This window comes from Periplaneta americana, chromosome 14 (genome assembly GCF_040183065.1).
Source record: "Periplaneta americana isolate PAMFEO1 chromosome 14, P.americana_PAMFEO1_priV1, whole genome shotgun sequence".
NCBI lineage: Eukaryota > Metazoa > Arthropoda > Insecta > Blattodea > Blattidae > Periplaneta > Periplaneta americana.
In genome coordinates this window covers 11,765,180-11,783,923 of record NC_091130.1, presented here as the reverse complement: position 1 = coordinate 11,783,923, position 18,744 = coordinate 11,765,180, and the positions used below count along the sequence as shown (strand labels likewise).

Genomic DNA, 18,744 nt, shown 5'->3' with positions numbered 1-18,744 from the left:
ATCCACAGTTAATTCCCGATTTACCACGAAAATCGTCTGTAGCTGCATTTAGATTGGCAACAGGCCATGATTGTTTGGCCAAAACCTGCATAGAATTGGAATATATCAGTCCCCTAACTGCCCATTGTGCAACTCAAACCAAGAAATGGATTCAGAACACCTCAAAATCTGTGCTTCAGTGGCTGACCATGATAATATCTTTGAAAAATATTGGAGTGCAAGAGGTCAAATGACTTTATTGTCAAATGCCTGGCATTAGAAAACAACAACAACTTTCCTTCCAAAGAAAGCCATCAAGCTAAAGACTTTCAGCACCTTTTAAAAATCACTGCACTCAGATTTGAACCTGCGAACCTTGGATTCAATTACATGCATAGTAAGCACCAGACCATGTATAATGATTGAATTTCCTGACATGAATGTACACATAGAATTATTTGCATGATATGTCTTACTTCTTACATATAGACTTCATTATAGTCCTTACAGAGTACTGCCCAAGATTTGAAGAAATATGGCAATCCTAGTTAGGATACGATATTTACATACACAAAACTGGCCAGAAGTTGATTTGCCAATTATGCACCAATTTATGGCATCAATGCCAGTTGATAAATGTATTCCACGTAAAACCTGCACTAAAGAACATGACCTAAACTAACATATAACACAATGAAAGAGTAATGGAATGGAATGGAGAAAAATTCTCTCCCGCACCAGGATTTGAACCTGGGTTTTCAGCTGTACATGCTGATGCTTTATCCACTAAGCCACACCGGACACCCATCCCGGTGTTGGACAGAATCGTCTCAGTTTAAGTTCCAACTCTTGGGTTCCCTCTAGTGGCCACCCTCTGCACTACGTCATAGATGTATATGAACGTGGGACTGAAGTCCACACATGTGCTGAGTGCACTCGTTATGAGTGACTAGTTGGCCGGGATCCGACGGCTTAGTGGATAAAGCATCAGCACGTAGAGCTGAAAACCAGGGTTCAAATACCAGTGCCGGAGAGAATTTTTCTCCGTTCCATTACTCTTTCATCATATGATGACGCAGAATATCTGCATGGAAAAATCATATGTACTTCGGTACATTAAAATAATATATATAACATATAACATATTAACATGATATAAGCAAAGCAAAACATAATTAACAAAATTATTTTCAGCTGAAACAAAATTCCTGGGTAGACATACTATATGAAATGTTTTCCTTGGAGAAACAGTATACTTATAACGGGTGCAAACGGCATAAATACCGAAAATTTTACTAGTGACAAGGATGGTGTTCCTGAACAAAAAATCTAGTAACATTTTTCTAAATTCTCAAGTATAAACTTAAAAAAGAAAAATATTAATACCTACATGTTTTCAGAATAGGTAATAAAATGTAAAATTCTTCAGAAACACATTGTTGCTCATTATTAACCTATCTTTTTGACCACACATTAAAGCAGATATAACATTCCAATTACTTTAAAAGTGAATTTAGCACACTTGATATCAAAAGCTGGAAATTAAAATCATATGACCACAATATAATAATTTTAATAATTAGATTATCTTTTAAGTCATTAATAAATAAATCATTAAATACGTTCTTAACTCCGAAATAAATACAACTATTAAATAATTAAAAGGCTACTAATTAATATATGACGCTATCAGCCAACAATAACATCACAATGTTCGTTTGTTTTTCTAAATATAAATTCAATTATCATTTGTCATATTATAATTTAAACTACTATCTTTTCTGAAAGTATTAGACTCATAAATTATCGCCAATTGCAGGAAACAACTGAGACTTGAATAAACTTTATTAAGACTTGTTTCGAATTATGATATCTACCATCCATCAAAATTTCAGTATTTATAGCATTTACACCTGTACACCAAGAAGAATAAATATATGCACAACTGTTACACAATGCATTACAGAGATGTCAGGAATGTACTAAAATGAATTAAATTAACAATTGTACCTTTCCTGGCCAGCCCATTGAAGAAAACGGGAACAGAGCAGAGGAGAACCAGGTGTCGAGGACGTCCTCATCCTGGCGCACAATCGTGATATCAGACACCAGCACACTCATCCTGAACGCAGCCTTCTGCTTTGCTTCATCCACATCTCGTGCTGCGACCCATACACTCGTCTCAGGGTCAAACACACTCCAGCATTCGTACACTGGGATCTGGTGTCCCCACCACAGCTGACGAGATATGCACCAGTCCCTGTAATCAGACATCTACTCGCAAAACAAGCCTGATCAACAGCTACTAAGACCTAAACAGTTTGTGTTTGATTTATATACACACTATTTACTCTGATAATTTTGCCCCTCGAGTAATTTTCTCCCAACATTTTAAGGGGAGAGGATGGTATTTTTGCAAACTTTTTTTCCTATTTGGTGTAAAATATTAATTTTTTGTATGTAAAGAGCTCATAGCTGTAGCAACTCAACCAAATATAAATATTTGAAAAAAAAAATTATTTGGGAGCCCAGATTTGAAAAAAACATAACCAATGCAGGATTTTACTAAAACCGATATATCTAATCCATTTTTAAAGACAGATTCAAACAGTTTTCTGCAATCCACTTGCAAAAGCATACTCTACAAACTTTCTGTAATAGAATTTTGATATTAGTCCCTACATTTGTAAAATAAACAATTAAAATTTAATAACACCTTTTTTATTTCTTTTTTGCAAACAAACGGACATATTTCTAAAATGAAATCAATTAACAGAATTCTGTTGCAGAGAAAAGTTTCTTAATAGTCTAAAGAATGTGTGTTCTAAATTTCATGCATGTATCTTTAATAGTTCAGAAATTATATCCATTTTTGTCTGGCAATGTAGCAAAAAAATGTAGTTACCGGAATCAACGATAAAAGGCAGTGTGTGATTTAAAAATCCATAGCGCAGGAAGTTTAAAAATGGCGTCTAAATATTCAATAAGGCAAAAATACCCATAAAATGTTATTCAATGCATTCCACACATATCACAGAGTATTTTAAAGAAAAATTTTCCTTTTTGAAAATTTGCTCATTTTTCACCAAAAAGTACCATCCTCTCCCCTTAAGGACGTCTTTTTCAGGATTTTATTTTCTTTGCGTAATTTCTCCCTCTTTATTTAATTCGTGGAGATTCAAGTATCTAAAGAATAAGTATGGAAGATCCAAGATATTTATTCATCCCTTCTAAAATAAAAAAGGCCTAACGACAAGGAAGACCATTTGGATTTGTTGTCTGTTGGAAGTACGGTAGTGGAGTATGATATACTATACATTATTTTGTTTATACAGGGCTTTCATTTCAAAATTTCCCAGTCTAAATAACTAATTACTTAAATAATGAATTCAATTTAAACAAAAAACACGTCAGTTTAGATATTGAGGGGAAGTCTGAAACCAGACATTTTAGATTTCACCCACACCCCTCAGCCATCCCATTTCGAAATTTCAAATGGCACCCCTATATTTTTATACTTAAATATGAAAAAGCAGAGTTCGTATAGGTCAGTTTCTGTCAGATGTGTTTCCAATTCACTGTGGGCTAAAGCAAGGAGATGCACTATCACTTTTACTTTTCAACTTTGCTCTAGAGTATGCCATTAGGAAAGTCCAGGATAACAGAGAGGGCTTGGAATTGAGCGGGTTACATCAGCTGCTTGTCTATGCGGATGACGTGAATATGTTAGGAGAAAATCCACAAACGATTAGGGAAAACACGGGAATTTTACTTGAAGCAAGTAAAGAGATGGGTTTGGAAGTAAATCCCGAAAAGACAAAGTATATGATTATGTCTCGTGACGAGAATATTGTACGAAATGGAAATATAAAAATTGGAAATTTATCTTTTGAAGAGGTGGAGAAGTTCAAATATCTTGGAGCACCAGTAACAAATATAAATGATAGTCGGGAGGAAATTAAACACAGAATAAATATGGGAAATGCGTGTTATTATTCGGTTGAGAAGCTTTTATCGTCCAGTCTGCTATCAAAAAAACTGAAAGTTAGAATTTATAAAACGAATTTATAAAACAGTTATATTACCGGTTGTTCTGTATGGCTGTGAAACTTGGACTCTCACTTTGAGAGAGGAACATAGGTTAAGGGTGTATGAAAATAAGGTGCTTAGGAAAATATTTGGGGCTGAGAGAGATGAAGTTACAGGAGAATGGAGAAAGTTACACAACGCAGAACTGCACGCATTGTATTCTTCACCTGACATAATTAGGAACATTAAATCCAGACGTTTGAGATGGGCAGGGCATGTAGCAGATATGGGCAAATCCAGAAATGCATATAGAGTGTTAGTTGGGAGGCCGGAGGGAAAAAGAACCTCTGGGGAGGCCGAGACGTAGATGGGAAGTTAATATTAAAATGGATTTGAGGGAGGTAGGATATGATGATAGAGAATGGATTAATCTTGCTCAGGATAGGGACCAATGGTGGGCTTATGTGAGGGCGGCAATCCTTAACCCTTTCCAGCCCAAATTAAATTGAAAATTTAAAAAATATTTTGACAGGAAGGAGAAACGCTGCCCTATAGTGTTTTGTTTTGGGATTTCAGGGGTGCCACCTATCTTAAAAATAACTAAGAATATGGCTATGATAACATATGGAGTCATTTGGCATTTTACATGCATTCTCAGAGCAGGTAAAGTGTATGATGCCATATGGAATCATTGGGCTTGAAGTAAGTAAGTAAGTATATGAAACATCATTCAATTGTTTATACACCTCATTCATTTGTTTTCGAATCTTTTGTTTTCTAACTTCGCCTAGCAACCTGGATTCTTGTTATTGTTGATTAGAGCTTAAGAGAATAAAGCTACAAAAACTTATTGAGGATTTCATGTAATAGTTGTGTTTGTGTATTAAATTATTTTAAAATGGTGTATACCCTTGGAGAGGGAACATAAATCATCCTTATTGATTAAATTAGGAAATTATACAAAATAAGCTGTGTTTTCATTCTACAATCAAGTGATAATAACAAAAATACAGGTTGCCATGCGATTATAGGAAACAAAAGATGCGAAAACAAATGAATGAGGTGTATAAACAACTGAATGCTCTTTCATATTTAAGTATAAAAATATAGGGGTGCCATTTGAAATTTCAAAGTGGGGGTGGCTGGGGACTGGGGAGTGAAATCTAAAATGCAATTAAGCCGGTTTCTGACTTCCCCCTCAATATCTAAATTGACGTGTTTTTTGTTTAAACTGAATTCAATTTAAATAATTAGTTATTTAGACGGGGAAGTTTTGAAATGAAAATATTTATTGTACGCCAAATGATTATGTATTTGAGAAAAGACTGTGAAATTCTATATATCAAATAGAGAAGTGTTCTTACATGAACAGGGCAGCTTACCTCATATCGTGCAACCACGTGTACCAAGTTTTCTCGAAGAAAACTGGGTCAATCTTTAGTTCTCCATTCTTCACTGCTAGCAGTGCTTTCTGAGCCATGTCCTGGCAGTTTACAAACCTAAACAAATTAAAATTAATCAGAAATTTGAGGATTTTATAAGTTATATTCACCTTGCCTTTGAGATATTCCATCTCAAATCGACCGAAATATAGAGAAAATTGACCTTACAATTTCTAAATACAGTGAAACATTTTTTGTATGTATATAGTCCACTGTAGTCTATTCAGTTGTTGTTTTTCACGAGAAATGAGGGGTATTTTGATCGGTGTTCATTACAGATGCCTGTTGCTAGTAGCCAGAGGTGGGGTGTAGTCAATATACACTGCAGGGTCTCAAAACTTAATAAACATAAAAACTGTGTGCATTTCGTTTATTAAAATACATCACACAACACAAATAATACACGAATTTTAGCTTCGAATATTCACTTCACTCAAAACAAAAGCGAATATTCACTTCACTCAAAACAAAAGCGAATATTCACTGACAATGAAAGTTCGTGCGAACTTCCTAATGTGGCAATACTGACATCCCGAACATAATTAAATAAACATAAAAACTGTGTGGATTTTTTTATTAAAACACATCACACAACACAATTAATAATACACAAATTTTTGGTTCAAATATTCACTGAAAACGCAAGTTCGTGCTAACTTCCTAATGTGGTAAAGCTGACGGCCCCGATTGTGGCAATGTGGCAGATTCAAATTGTTTTTTTTGACCCAGCCAAGTGCCGTTGTTTTGGTATTGCTGGTTATTTGGGTGCCAGTTATGAGGGATTTTACTGTACTATTCCTGCCTTTCATGGTTTTTATTTGTTTATGTGTCCATTACCAATTATACATCTTATTTTCATTTAACCCTCTCAAATACACAAAATAGCAAAACAGGTTTTATGTAATAAATGCTATTTCTTCAAATCAAATGGTATAAAATGCTATTTTGAAAACATTTTTGCTACGAATATAAAAAAAATAATACTAAAATTTCACACGTATAGGCTTATTGTATACTAGCCGTACCCGTGCGCTCTGCTACACCCGTTAGAAATAAATATAAAGTAATTACATAATTAAAATAGGACGTTTGATCCAGGGAACAACTTTTACAACAGCGCAAGATAATCTGCTTCGCTCATTACCCACTTTTTTTTTCATTGCATTTATTGCATATATATTTTACGTATTTTAACACGATTCAATTGAGCATAGTTAAAATTTGAATGATAAAATAATGGATTGCTAAGCTAACGTACTATTACTGCATTCTAAATCAATACACTCTCGTTGTTCGTTAATTCTCTGAGATTAAAATGAGTGTACATAAATATTATTTTAAGAAATACAGAAAACGAATGTACAAAATAGCCTATCAAATTTTCTGTGCATAAGAAGCTATTTTAATCTTACCTGTCCTCGATTTACTCAGACGTTACTGTAATAACATTATAGCATTATGTCCATCTAGAGAAACTACACTTTCCAATGATGAAATAATAATTAATTATACAAATCGGTTAATTTAGCTTCTGATATTACTTCATACAAACGCAGAAACATTCTCTGTAGGCTATATTTAATAGCTTTCGATTGTTGATGTCCAAGGCCCCAGTTTCGATTGTTGTTGTCTAAGGCTCCTTATAGATGAAGTCATTTGTTCTTAATTCATTGCACCGTCTTAGATTGCGTTATTTTAATTTTAAACTTATTTATCTCATTAAATATCAGTGCTATCAAAATTTTGTAAAGAATAAAACTTATAGGAAATCATTTTTAAAGAAACTTTTGTTATGTAACATTTTTCACGAAAATCAATAATAAGCGAGATATTTAGATTTATTTAATTCAGGCCCCCTTATAACCCCCCTTTTAAATAAAGTATTTTCAATGCCATATAGCCTAAAATCTAAGTTACAACGAACTTAATTTATATTCCAATTTTCATATAAATCAGTTCAGCCATTATCGCGTGAAAAGGTAACAAACATACAGACAGACATACAAACAAAAATTTCAAAAAAGCGATTTTCGGTTTCAGGTTGGTTAATTATATATGTTAGGACCAATTATTTTTGGAAAATCGAAAATTACCAGAAAAATTTCGGCTACAGATTTATTATTAGTATAGATTAGATACTTACCACTGGGGCTTCATCAGCAACTCAACAACATCCCCTGATCTGCTGCAGAATGGAACTTGCATCGAGTGGTCTTTTTTACCCCTTAAGAGACCAAGCGAATTCAGCTCTTCTGTGATGATCCTCCTTGCATCAAAACGCTTCATATTCTGCAACAGATAAACTCATCTAATAACATCTTTTGACTTTTAATTCTTCCAGATACGATCAACTAAGTATCTTTCTGGAATTCAGCTAGATTAGCACATTTGAATTTCATTTCCAGTTATGTGGGAATATGTAAGGAGTAATTGATTATGCTCCATAGTAAGATTTCAGGCGACGATGACAACCAGCAGTTTAATTTTGATATTGATGGAAAATGGCTGATAAACTCTTACCAGGGGCTCCATCACATTGGGAAGGATTCATACAAATAAGTATTTTACTAGGGAATTCGATAAGTAATGGCAACAATGCTGTAAATCAGTGCTCCTAGCAGTGACCTTGAAATCATATGAAATCCGCATAACACTGTACTGAGTATAGTGGTAAAGCGTACAGTGAGTGGGGGTACTGTAGAATGTATGCCAACAAATATGCAAAGACGATTGCGAAATTCAAGGAACTAGCACACACTCTTCCTCTACCTCCAGAGCCCATTGTTACTAAATGGGGTAGGGGAGAGTCGGGTAGTATCGGACATCGGGAAATATAGGACAGTGTGTTTCTTTCATCTACCACCATATGGTAGTACCTGAATGACATGGTTACGTTTCTCTATGAGACATCACAGAAATGTAACCATGTCAATCAGGTACTATCATCGTGTGGTAGATGAAAGAAACTCACTGTCCGATATTACCCGATGTCCGATACTACCCGACTCTCCCCTACATGGCTCAATGTAGCTATTTATTATGCTAAATACTCCTGTACAATTGTGTAGATAATCTACACATTCAGTGACGACTGTTCTGCAATCAGAATAATTAAAGCTCTGGATTTGAAGGTTCTGACGAATAATTTGGTTTTCATACAAAACCATTTTCAAACTGTGCCTGAAACTATTACACGGTTAGAAAAGTCAGAGCAAGAGATGCCTGAAGCCCTCAAATTAGTTGAGGAAATGACACAGAGAATTAATGAGACACCAAGTACACCGGTTACTGAACATGTAAAACAGAAGTGGAAATCAATTTTATGTAAAAGTAACGGATATGGAACATTGCGTAACATAAACAGCAAATTGGTGGACATAGAGTCACCCGAAAATAAAGGACTGTCTCTTAGAGACTGCAATGATGTTAGGTTTCTTCGTTTTGCTCCTATCACGTCATGCGGCGTAGAGCGCAGCTTTCTACAGTACAAACTTTGGCAGATAACCGAAAAAGATTTACGTTTGAGACACTGAGAATGTATCTTGTAGTACATTGCATTTCGGTACTGTAACTACACTTCCTAAAGACGACCAATAGGATAAATGAAGAAAATATAATTGCTACATGTTTATTTCCACCATTAACACTTGTATAATTAAACACAAATGGCTACAAAAGACAGGAGAATAAATGCTTTCCACATTTTTTTGACATTGTCATTGCGTAATGTATATTTACTTTCAGAATGTACATATGTCTGTTTCCCCATACTATCGTACTCTACTCTAAATAGCAATGTTGTTACCTCAACACATCTCTACCTTTTGCTACCTACAGCGAGTCAACAACCTATAGTACATTTATTGTATCGGGTCCCAAGTCTCGAAGCCTAGAGATGACCATGGTAGCCATTGTTTTAAACACAAATGTGACAGACGTAGGAAGTAACAATAACGGTATTCTCTCATAACCTCACTGCATTATTACAGCATGGTACCCTATATTTTTCATTTCCCCAAGCAAATTATAAAAATAACTAAACACCACTACAATAATAGTAGATCGTGCGATACTCACAGCAAATTCACCACATTTTTCATTCAGATCTCCTCTTTCATTTATAACAGGGATGATTTCCAAGTTGTGCCTCTTCCCAACTTCAAAATCCCTGCTGTTATGTGCAGGTGTTATCTTCACAACTCCTGTAGAGAGATAGAGTAGATAAAAAAAATTGCATCACCATCATTGTCATCATTATCATAATCATTGTGTCACTATAATCATTACAGCTGTTAACTTTTCAGAGTAACATTCAATGGGATATCGTACAGAATCACCAGTATGAATCCAAGTGTAAACAGTTTGTCAGTAAATTGGTCTACACAACTAACTTCATATGGGAAAATAACAAACAGTCAAATATCCGCCATTAGTAAAAGAAAATTGTTTAAAAGATAAAATCAGGAGCATTGAAGTTTTAATTTAACTTTGGTAAAATCATGTTAAGAGTTTACCTGTTCCCAGATCCGGATCAACAAAGTCATCACAGATGATGGGTATCCTCTCTCTCCGGAATGGATGCCACACTTGTTCTCCCCACACATTCTTGTACCTGTCGTCGAGGGGGTGAACTGCAAGGGCTGTGTCACCGAGCATGGTCTCCACCCTTGTTGTGGACACCACAATTTCACCATCTAAAACAATCCACGTGATTTGATGTTGTTAACATACACAATCTAATCGTCTAAGAATGTGCCCTTCCTTGCTTCCGCCTTCCTTTGGTATCGCTATTGTAAAGATTTACCAAGATTCAGATGACAGTGATTGAATTCGGGTATTTTAAAGGACTGAGAAAGGCTGGTGACTTTTTGTTTAGTAACATTGTCAGTACTGGTCTGTAAATTTCATTACATTAATATTCTCATTATATAAATATATTCTAGATTTATATTTTTCTCCCTTCTAGTAAACTTATATTAAATTAATTCTCACCATTTTACTAGCTATCTCAAATTAATTATAATTGATTGAATTAAATTAGCTCATAAATTAAGTTACTGCTTTACCTTATAGGTTTATCTAAATTTAAATAAATATGTATTAGTCGTTAAAACTTAACTGAAGAATATTGCTGGAGAATCTTTTAAGTGTAGTGTAAATATTCGTAATTTAAATATGTATTGTATTGATTAAGGCTGGTTGAGTGGAAGAGAAGGCGTTAACTCTGCCAGCGAAAATAAAACATTCTATTCTATTCGAAGAAGCTAATGCAATGATGGATATACAAACAAAAACTCTTTTTTTTCGTTGTTGGTAACTCTATAGCATCTCTTAGATGATTTATTTACTTTATTGGGTTATTTTACGACGCTGTATCAACATCTAGGTTATTTAGCGTCTGAATGAGATGAAGGTGATAATGCCAGTGAAATGAGTCCAGGGTCCCAGCACCGAAAGTTACCCAGCATTTGCTCGTATTGGGTTGAGGGAAAACCCCGGAAAAAACCTCAACCAGGTAACTTGCCCCGACCAGGATTCGAACCCGGGCCACCTAGTTTCGCAGCCAGACGGGCTGACCGTTACTCCACAGGTGTGGACTAGATGATTTATGGTTGTGCTACCAGATGGAGTTACTTGTCAACAATGTGACGCTGAAACATGTGTTCAGGTTACTGAACAGCGACAGTCCTGATGTATTTTTATATTTGTGATGATTGGTTAATTAATATTAACCCGGCACACTCACAATCACACTCACGTTCATACAAATTTCCAGACTCTAGACACCCAGGGAATTCTTCTTCAAGAAAAATTCACCGAGCGCCGAGCCCGGGAATCGAACCCAGGACCTCCTGATCTGGAAGCCAGCATGCTGACCAACAGACCACGGAGGCAATCACATTACACAACAAGTGTGTTTATTTCATATTATGTGTTGTGTTTTACTATTTTAGTGCCAATCCCATTAATACAAATTATGCATATTTCACATAACATCATATTATATTATGTTTTATATTCCTATGTATCTTTTTTCTAGTAGAAACCATCACATATCCACCTACATTTTGGCGTACCTCCCATTTAAAATGTAATTTACTACATTTTCGAACAATTCTGTTTTTTAATTATATCGCTATAAAATCCTTAAATATTCAACTCCATTTCCACAAAAATCCCATACAAATTCCACTATTTTCACTTTAAAAATCACCACAACTACCTGTGCGCTAGTTTCTCCAAAAATTGAAAACTGATGTTGAAAATGCTGCATTTACCACTCTTTAACACTTTTAATATCTTAAGTCAGGGTTATAAATCTTCGACATATACAATTTTAAAATAACACTGCCAAATTGGTGATGATCTTAAAATATTGTGAAATGAATTTTCTTAAAAACCTGGCTACTAGCAACAGGCATCTATAATGAACACCGATCAAAATACCCCTCATTTCTCGTGAAAAACAACAACTGAATAGATACATAGATAGATAGATTTATTGATATAGTTCACAAAAGTACAAAACTTAATAATTTAACAAAAGATCTATATACAAATGTAGTTCTACATAATAAATATACAATTTCCTAAACTAATTAATCTATCGCAAATCACAATAATTTATTGGTTCAAACTTGCACTTACGTCTTGTTTTAGTGCATGTTTAAACCAATCGTGATAACCCTTAAGACTTTAAACCTTATTTATTTGCTCCTTTTCAAACTTTAATTGTAATATTTAGGTCTTATTTTACATAATAATTTATTATTCCAATTAGGTGATCAGATGTCGACATACTGTAAGTCATGAACCTGAAATAGCTTAATCGGTACATTCCATATGTAGGTTAATCTTTCTTTCTTGCAATATTTTCATGTCAGCAGAAACGTTTGCGTAAATTCTATGAAGACTACCGCATACCTGCTTAAAAACAAACTTGACAAGTTGCTTACATAATCAACCTCAATTTAGTTTCATCATTGTGTCGCATGCACTCATTATCGATTCATTGCTATTATGATGACTAATAAATTTATTAGAAATGCATTCTTATTGAAATTAAAATATATTAGTTAACCAATTTATAAAGTCAAATTTTCTTCTGAACTTTTACTAATTAATATAGTTATCGGAATACATTAATAACTACCTTAATTCTCTATTTTCAATTTTTTTATTATTATTTTAAAAACCTTGACGTAATTCTATCTTATTTTCAAAAACCTGTCTTCTTATCTTATTTAATTAATAATAAGTTTTTCTGATTTTAGGAAAATTTAATCTTTGTTGATGCCTCTCTCTTAGTAGGTAGTTTCGTTCAGTATCTATAGTTTTGATTGAATCTACTTTATTTCTGTTAGAGTTTCTATTTGTCATTCTACCTCTTATTAACTGTTCGTCACCTGCTTCTACTTCATCGGTCGATATCGCACAGCTCCTCCAAATTGCAGCACTTCCTCTCGCGCACCCCGGACTACCAACAGCATGTGGCCTTCTTATTAATTCATCTTCACTTGCGCTGACTTTACCGGTAACAACTGAATAGACTACAGTGGACTATAGTGGACTTTATGTTGTCAGCAAACAGCTGGATACATTAAGAAGATTGATTCTTTCTTAAAAACAAAAACCACTTTCATGGAATCTATTCGAAGTAACTCTATAACTGACTGAGGCCTAGTGAAGAGCAATTACCTCTATCACAGAATTTGTATGCAAAGTCTGTAAGCACGCCGAACTCCACAGGTTCAGTGTAACCAGGAACTTCGATTCTAGTAGCCCCTGTCACCTGCTTCAACTCCACTTCAATGTCGGAGATGGCTGACTGCAGGACACAGGACCAGTTCACAAGGGAGTTGGCCCGATATATGAGATCAGCATCGAACAGGGTCACAAATGCTTCTGTAACTGCAGCAGACTGCATCTGTTCAAAAGACAGTGATTACTGAAGGAGAGACATAAACTGCAAGGCTTCAGAAAATCACTAATATCTTCTATAGTCGCAACGCTGTTATTCCCGGCATGACCCCTCCTCTTTGCTTACGTCTTAGAAAGTGAAGGCTCTATAAAGTCTAGGTAGGTAGTATCGTTCGCCATTTTTGTTCTTTCATTGCCGAGCTACCGGACGAGGGATCTATTTGCCACACCGTTAAACATTATCATGTCGTAGCTCCTATGATAATAAATCAAACGCACTGTAATTCAGCAAATAATTGAGCGGCAAATAACGTCCTTGTGTGCGTTTTGCGAACGCCAACGAAAGAGCCAAAATGGCGGACGATTATATTAAGTATTTATCGAGCCTTCTTTATCTTCATCAGTGAATCACAAGACGCACACTTTTAAATGTAGCTGACCTGCAACGCAATTGGCTGCAGGAAATAAGAGCGATGGAACTATAATGTGTCACACCTAGAACTATGAAATTTTGCATACTAACATGTAACTATATGGTAATGGTCTGTGATTTTTTTCTAATTTTTATGCATCCAGCTTTTAATTTTTTTATTTCTCTAAAAAATCATGCATTACTATGCATAGGGCCTATGTGCCTTTTTTTGTGGAAACTGGCTAATGAAACCTGAAATTTTTTCCGCTCAGTAAGAGAACACAAATGCAACATATTATGTAGAGACTTCTGCATATTTTTCTTCTTTTTTATATATATAACATTTTTAATTTTGATAAAAGAATTAGATTACAAATCAGTTTTCTTTGGTAATGTAAAAAAATAAAAGAAAGCATATTTCACAATTCTTTTGCTAGATAAAGTAAATCAACTCAATAAGAGCTAGCATGCAAAGTTTTGTCCAATGGTTCCTGAGAAAATGTACATATTACATAAGTATTGAAGAATGTAAGTTACGGGAAAATGCGGACAAAGTTAAACATTGTTTTCAGTACCTTATGCTCCTTAGATGTCTTAAAATTGTAAATACACATAATCAGGACCAAATTTGGCCCTAAAATTTTGAGGAAAGGTTCTTGAATCTATGTACTATTAAATGAGACAATTTTTTTCTTTGTGTGTGATTTTGTCCATTTTGACTGACATCTTCCCTTAACATTCCTTTTACAGTAAAAGTGCCTATTCATAGGTAACGAAATTGAGACAAAAAAAAAGAGCCATGATGGAATTGAGAAGTGCAAGAAAAATCAAAATATCCGTGAAATAGTGTATGTCCACACTAACATGCATATATGTGAACACATGGAGACATACACACACACACACATCCACATTATGCAACTCTTAACACAGGAAGTATAAGAATTTTTCTGTGACTTCAGAAAGAAGCGAGTAAATGTGAAATGTAAGTGTAAAACATGTAAAAGTTTTATTGTATTAAATATATATACAAACTGGGTGTTTCACAAGTATAGATACAAACTGCAGGGTTGACTAGACGACAATGAAAGAAAGAAAAAAGTTATAATAAAGGAAGCTCTGGAAACCAACAGTTTCAGAGATGTGATATTTTTAGGAAAGACTGTGGTACATGCATGACGGAGCACTGGCTCACTTTCATTTGAAGGTTAGAGAGTTCCTATGCGTAAGTTTCCACAACAGATGTATCGGCCATGGTGTACCAGTACCACGGCCTCCCAGGTCCCCCGACTTCAATCCTCTTGATTTGGGGGGGGGGGAATATTTGAAATGTTTTGCATATTCCAGCCCTATTGTTAATGTTAATGAGTTCCAGAACGCATTGTCAATGGTTGTCAACGCATTAGAGACATGCCAGAGATATTCGAACATGTACGATTGTTGATGAGGAAATATAATGATATCTGCCCTATCATGAATGGTGGCCATATTGATCACATGTTATAAAACTCTCTTACTTCAGTGCATATTGAATGTTATGTTACCCCAGAAAAACTGTAGTGACGAGATAAAATAAAACTTCATATGTTTATTAGGAATTTTGCCTTCTTTCACTGTCCTCTACTTACTGTCCGTTACTCAGGAGAAGACGAGCGGAAAGAATTTGACCTTCTTGACTATCGCTGTTGATTATTATAAACATCACTCAGAGAAGCATCCCAGTAGCCAGGTTATTACTCGTGCAGGAAACATGAGTAAAAATGCATATGGAAATTAAAGCAAAGTTGAACAGAAGGAGACCTAATGTTTCCGCTTACTGCAGTACAAATATTGAACGTGTTGTCGTATGTTATCTGTTCACATCCCTTCCTCCTGAGTCACCGACAGTACCCCTGCTGTTTGTATCTATACCTGTGAAACACCCTGTATATATAAAGCTTCCCCAGAACGATGTAAATCTGTCTGTGATCACTTACTGGGTCCATTGTGAACATTTCTCTGGTCCAGTCCAAAGACAATCCAAGTCTTCGGAGTTGCTGGACGATGGAGTTTGCCTTCTCTTCCTTCCACCTCCACACTTCCTCCACAAACTTGTCACGCCCAATATCATGTCTCGTCAAACTCTTCTCCTGCCATAGCTTCTTCTCCACCACAACCTGTGTTGCTATGCCGGCGTGGTCCATGCCTGGCACCCAGAGAACTGGTGAGCCCCTCATTCTGTGCCTGAAGAGAATATAACCAATTACCAACGAATTCATGTTCCCGTCAGTGAATATTTTACTTTGAAGATTTTGATGGAAAAACATAGGGAATTTAATAAAGAAAACTCACTTGGCTTTTATTGATTACGAAAAAGCTTTCGACCGTGTTGACAGAAATAAGCTCTTTCAAATTTTGGCAGATGACTCAGTTCCAAACGCAATTATAAGAACAATTTACGAATTACATAACCACAATATTATCAAAATTACTATTGGATCAGGACATACCTAATGGAGACCGATAAACTGTGGAGTTCGTCAAGGATTCCCCTTCTTACCACTTTTATTCAATATATACATCAACTCCAACATCAGGCATTGGCTACTAACAATTCATGGAAATATCCCGCTCTTCCGAAATTGTACTCTAGATAAATTATTATATGCAGACGATCAGGTTCTTTTTGCTACAAATGAAGACGAGCTGCAATACTCAATACATCACCTGAATATAATAGCACAAAATTCAATATGAAAATTTCCCCAAACAAAACAAAAATTATGGCGTTCCAAGGTAAACAGCCAGTTAGGAGTAAAATTTGCATTGGAACCCCACGTTAGAACAGGTAAACTCATTTAAATATTTAGGTTATAATTTGACATATTTACCTGTTACTGATATATCTGAAAACATTCAACATTTTAAGGGAGCCTTAAGAACCATCAACCAGGTTTTCACGACCACGAAAACCCAAAAACATACCAGGTTAAAAGCATATAAAGTTCTAGCAAGACCTGTCCTCATGTATGGTAGTGAGGTCTGGACTGTCCGAAACTCAGATGTTCAACACCTAACAACTGCGGAAATGAGATTTCTAAGGACTGCCGGCTACAGCTTGCTTGACCACAAAAGGAATGAACTAATTACAAAAGAATTGAAAATTACACCTATTTATGAACATCTCAACCACTATAGACAAAATGGCTTAACCATGTCAATAGACTGGACCGTTCCAGACTCCCAAGACAAACTCTCCGCTATATACCACATGGAAGACGATCTTTGGGACGCCCCCTGAAAAGATGGATGGAGAACGTAACAGGCCACTAGGCCTAATACCTGCAAGGACGATGATGATGACCAGTGAATACTTATGTCACAAATGACTCTTGGCTTTATGAAAAAATGGCCATCATAAAAAATGTTATTCTGCATGGCATATTTTTATTTTTATCTGTTTATTTTGAACTAGTCATACCCGTACGCTCCGCTGCACCCGTTAGAATTAAATATAAAGTTGTTGTTGTTTTCTAATGCCAGGCATTTGACAATAAAGTCATTTGACCTCCTGCACTCCAATATTTTTCAAAGATATTGTCATATAGAGTATTACATAATTAAAATAGGACATTTGATCCAGGGAACATTCGTGTTTGATAGAAGGATAAATCGTTTATTATGTTACTTAATTTAAATTGTATTAAAAAAATTAAAATACGATCATTTTGATCCAGAGACCACTCATTTGGTCATAAAAATTATTTTAGGAAATACAGGAAACGAATGCCTATCAAGTTTTCTGTGCATAAGAAGCTATTTTAATCTTACCTGTCCTCGATTCACTCAGAAGTTACTGTAATAACATTATAGCATTATGTCCGTCTAGAGAAACTACACTTTCCAATGGTGAATTAATAATTAATTATACAAATCGGTTAATTTAGCTTCCGATATTACTTCATACAAACACAGAAACATTCTCTGTAAGCTATGTTTCATAGCTTTTGATTGTTGTTGTCCAAGGCCCCTTATAGACGAAGTCATTTGTTTTTTATTTCATTACACCGCCTTAGATGGCGTTGTTATTGTAATTTTGAAACTCATTTATCTCATTAAATATCAGTCCTAACAAAATGTTGCATGGAATAAAACTTATCGGAAATTATTTTTAAAGAAACTTTTGTTATGTAATATTTTTCATGAAAATTAATAATAAGGGAGATATTTCGATTTATTTAATCCAAGCCCCCTTATAACCCCCCTTTTAAATAAAATATTTTGAATGCCATATAACCTAATTTCTAAGTTACAACGAACTTAATTTATATTCCAATTTTCATATAAATTGGTTCAGCCATTATCACAAACATCCAGACAGACGTACAAACAAAAATTTCAAAAAAGCGATTTTCGGTTTCAGGGCGGTTAATTATATATGTTAAGACCAATTATTTTTGGAAAATCAAAAATTACCAGAAAAATTTCGGCTACAGATTTATTAGTATAGCTTATTCATCAAATCCTTTCTTGATTATTAAAAACAAGAACTGTAATTCTACTAAAAGGCATGCGAGAAAAAAGAATTAAAAACATTGGGACATAGCATCTTTTCTATCCAGTGTGTATGCATTTTGAAAAAAAAAATAGTTCCACAAGATTCTTTTACTGATGAAAGAACACAATAAATTATTACCATCGTGCCAGTACGTCCTGAATTGTACATGTCAAGGCATGGCCAAGATGTAGTGTGCCGGTCACGTTTGGTGGAGGAAGAACCATGTTGAACGGTTCTCCCATTGCTGCCAGATTTGGCGAGAAGTAGCCTTGTTTCTCCCACCAGTAATACCAGTTACTTTCGACATCTTTTGGAACGTATGCTGCTGGAAAACTTGACTTCTCATCTGGAAATAAAAATTCAAAACAGCAATGGTTATAACTGAAACCAGATTTCTCATATGAATAAAGAATGTGGAAAAACTG

General features: G+C 35.0%; 1 protein-coding gene across 2 annotated transcripts in view; it reads right to left on the bottom strand.

Annotated features, from left to right (window-relative positions):
* LOC138713144 (valine--tRNA ligase-like) overlaps positions 1-18,744 on the bottom strand; it is a 43,929-nt gene that overhangs the window by 23,845 nt on the left and 1,340 nt on the right. For both annotated transcript variants that reach the window (XM_069844962.1, XM_069844963.1), the window contains exons 2-9: positions 18,458-18,665; positions 15,759-16,005; positions 13,149-13,377; positions 9,965-10,144; positions 9,528-9,652; positions 7,594-7,739; positions 5,391-5,507; positions 1,990-2,239 (exon numbers count right to left, since the gene is read on the bottom strand). In XM_069844962.1, the coding sequence (XP_069701063.1) occupies positions 1,990-2,239; positions 5,391-5,507; positions 7,594-7,739; positions 9,528-9,652; positions 9,965-10,144; positions 13,149-13,377; positions 15,759-16,005; positions 18,458-18,665 (1,502 nt within the window). The remainder of the gene's footprint in view (positions 1-1,989; positions 2,240-5,390; positions 5,508-7,593; positions 7,740-9,527; positions 9,653-9,964; positions 10,145-13,148; positions 13,378-15,758; positions 16,006-18,457; positions 18,666-18,744) is intronic.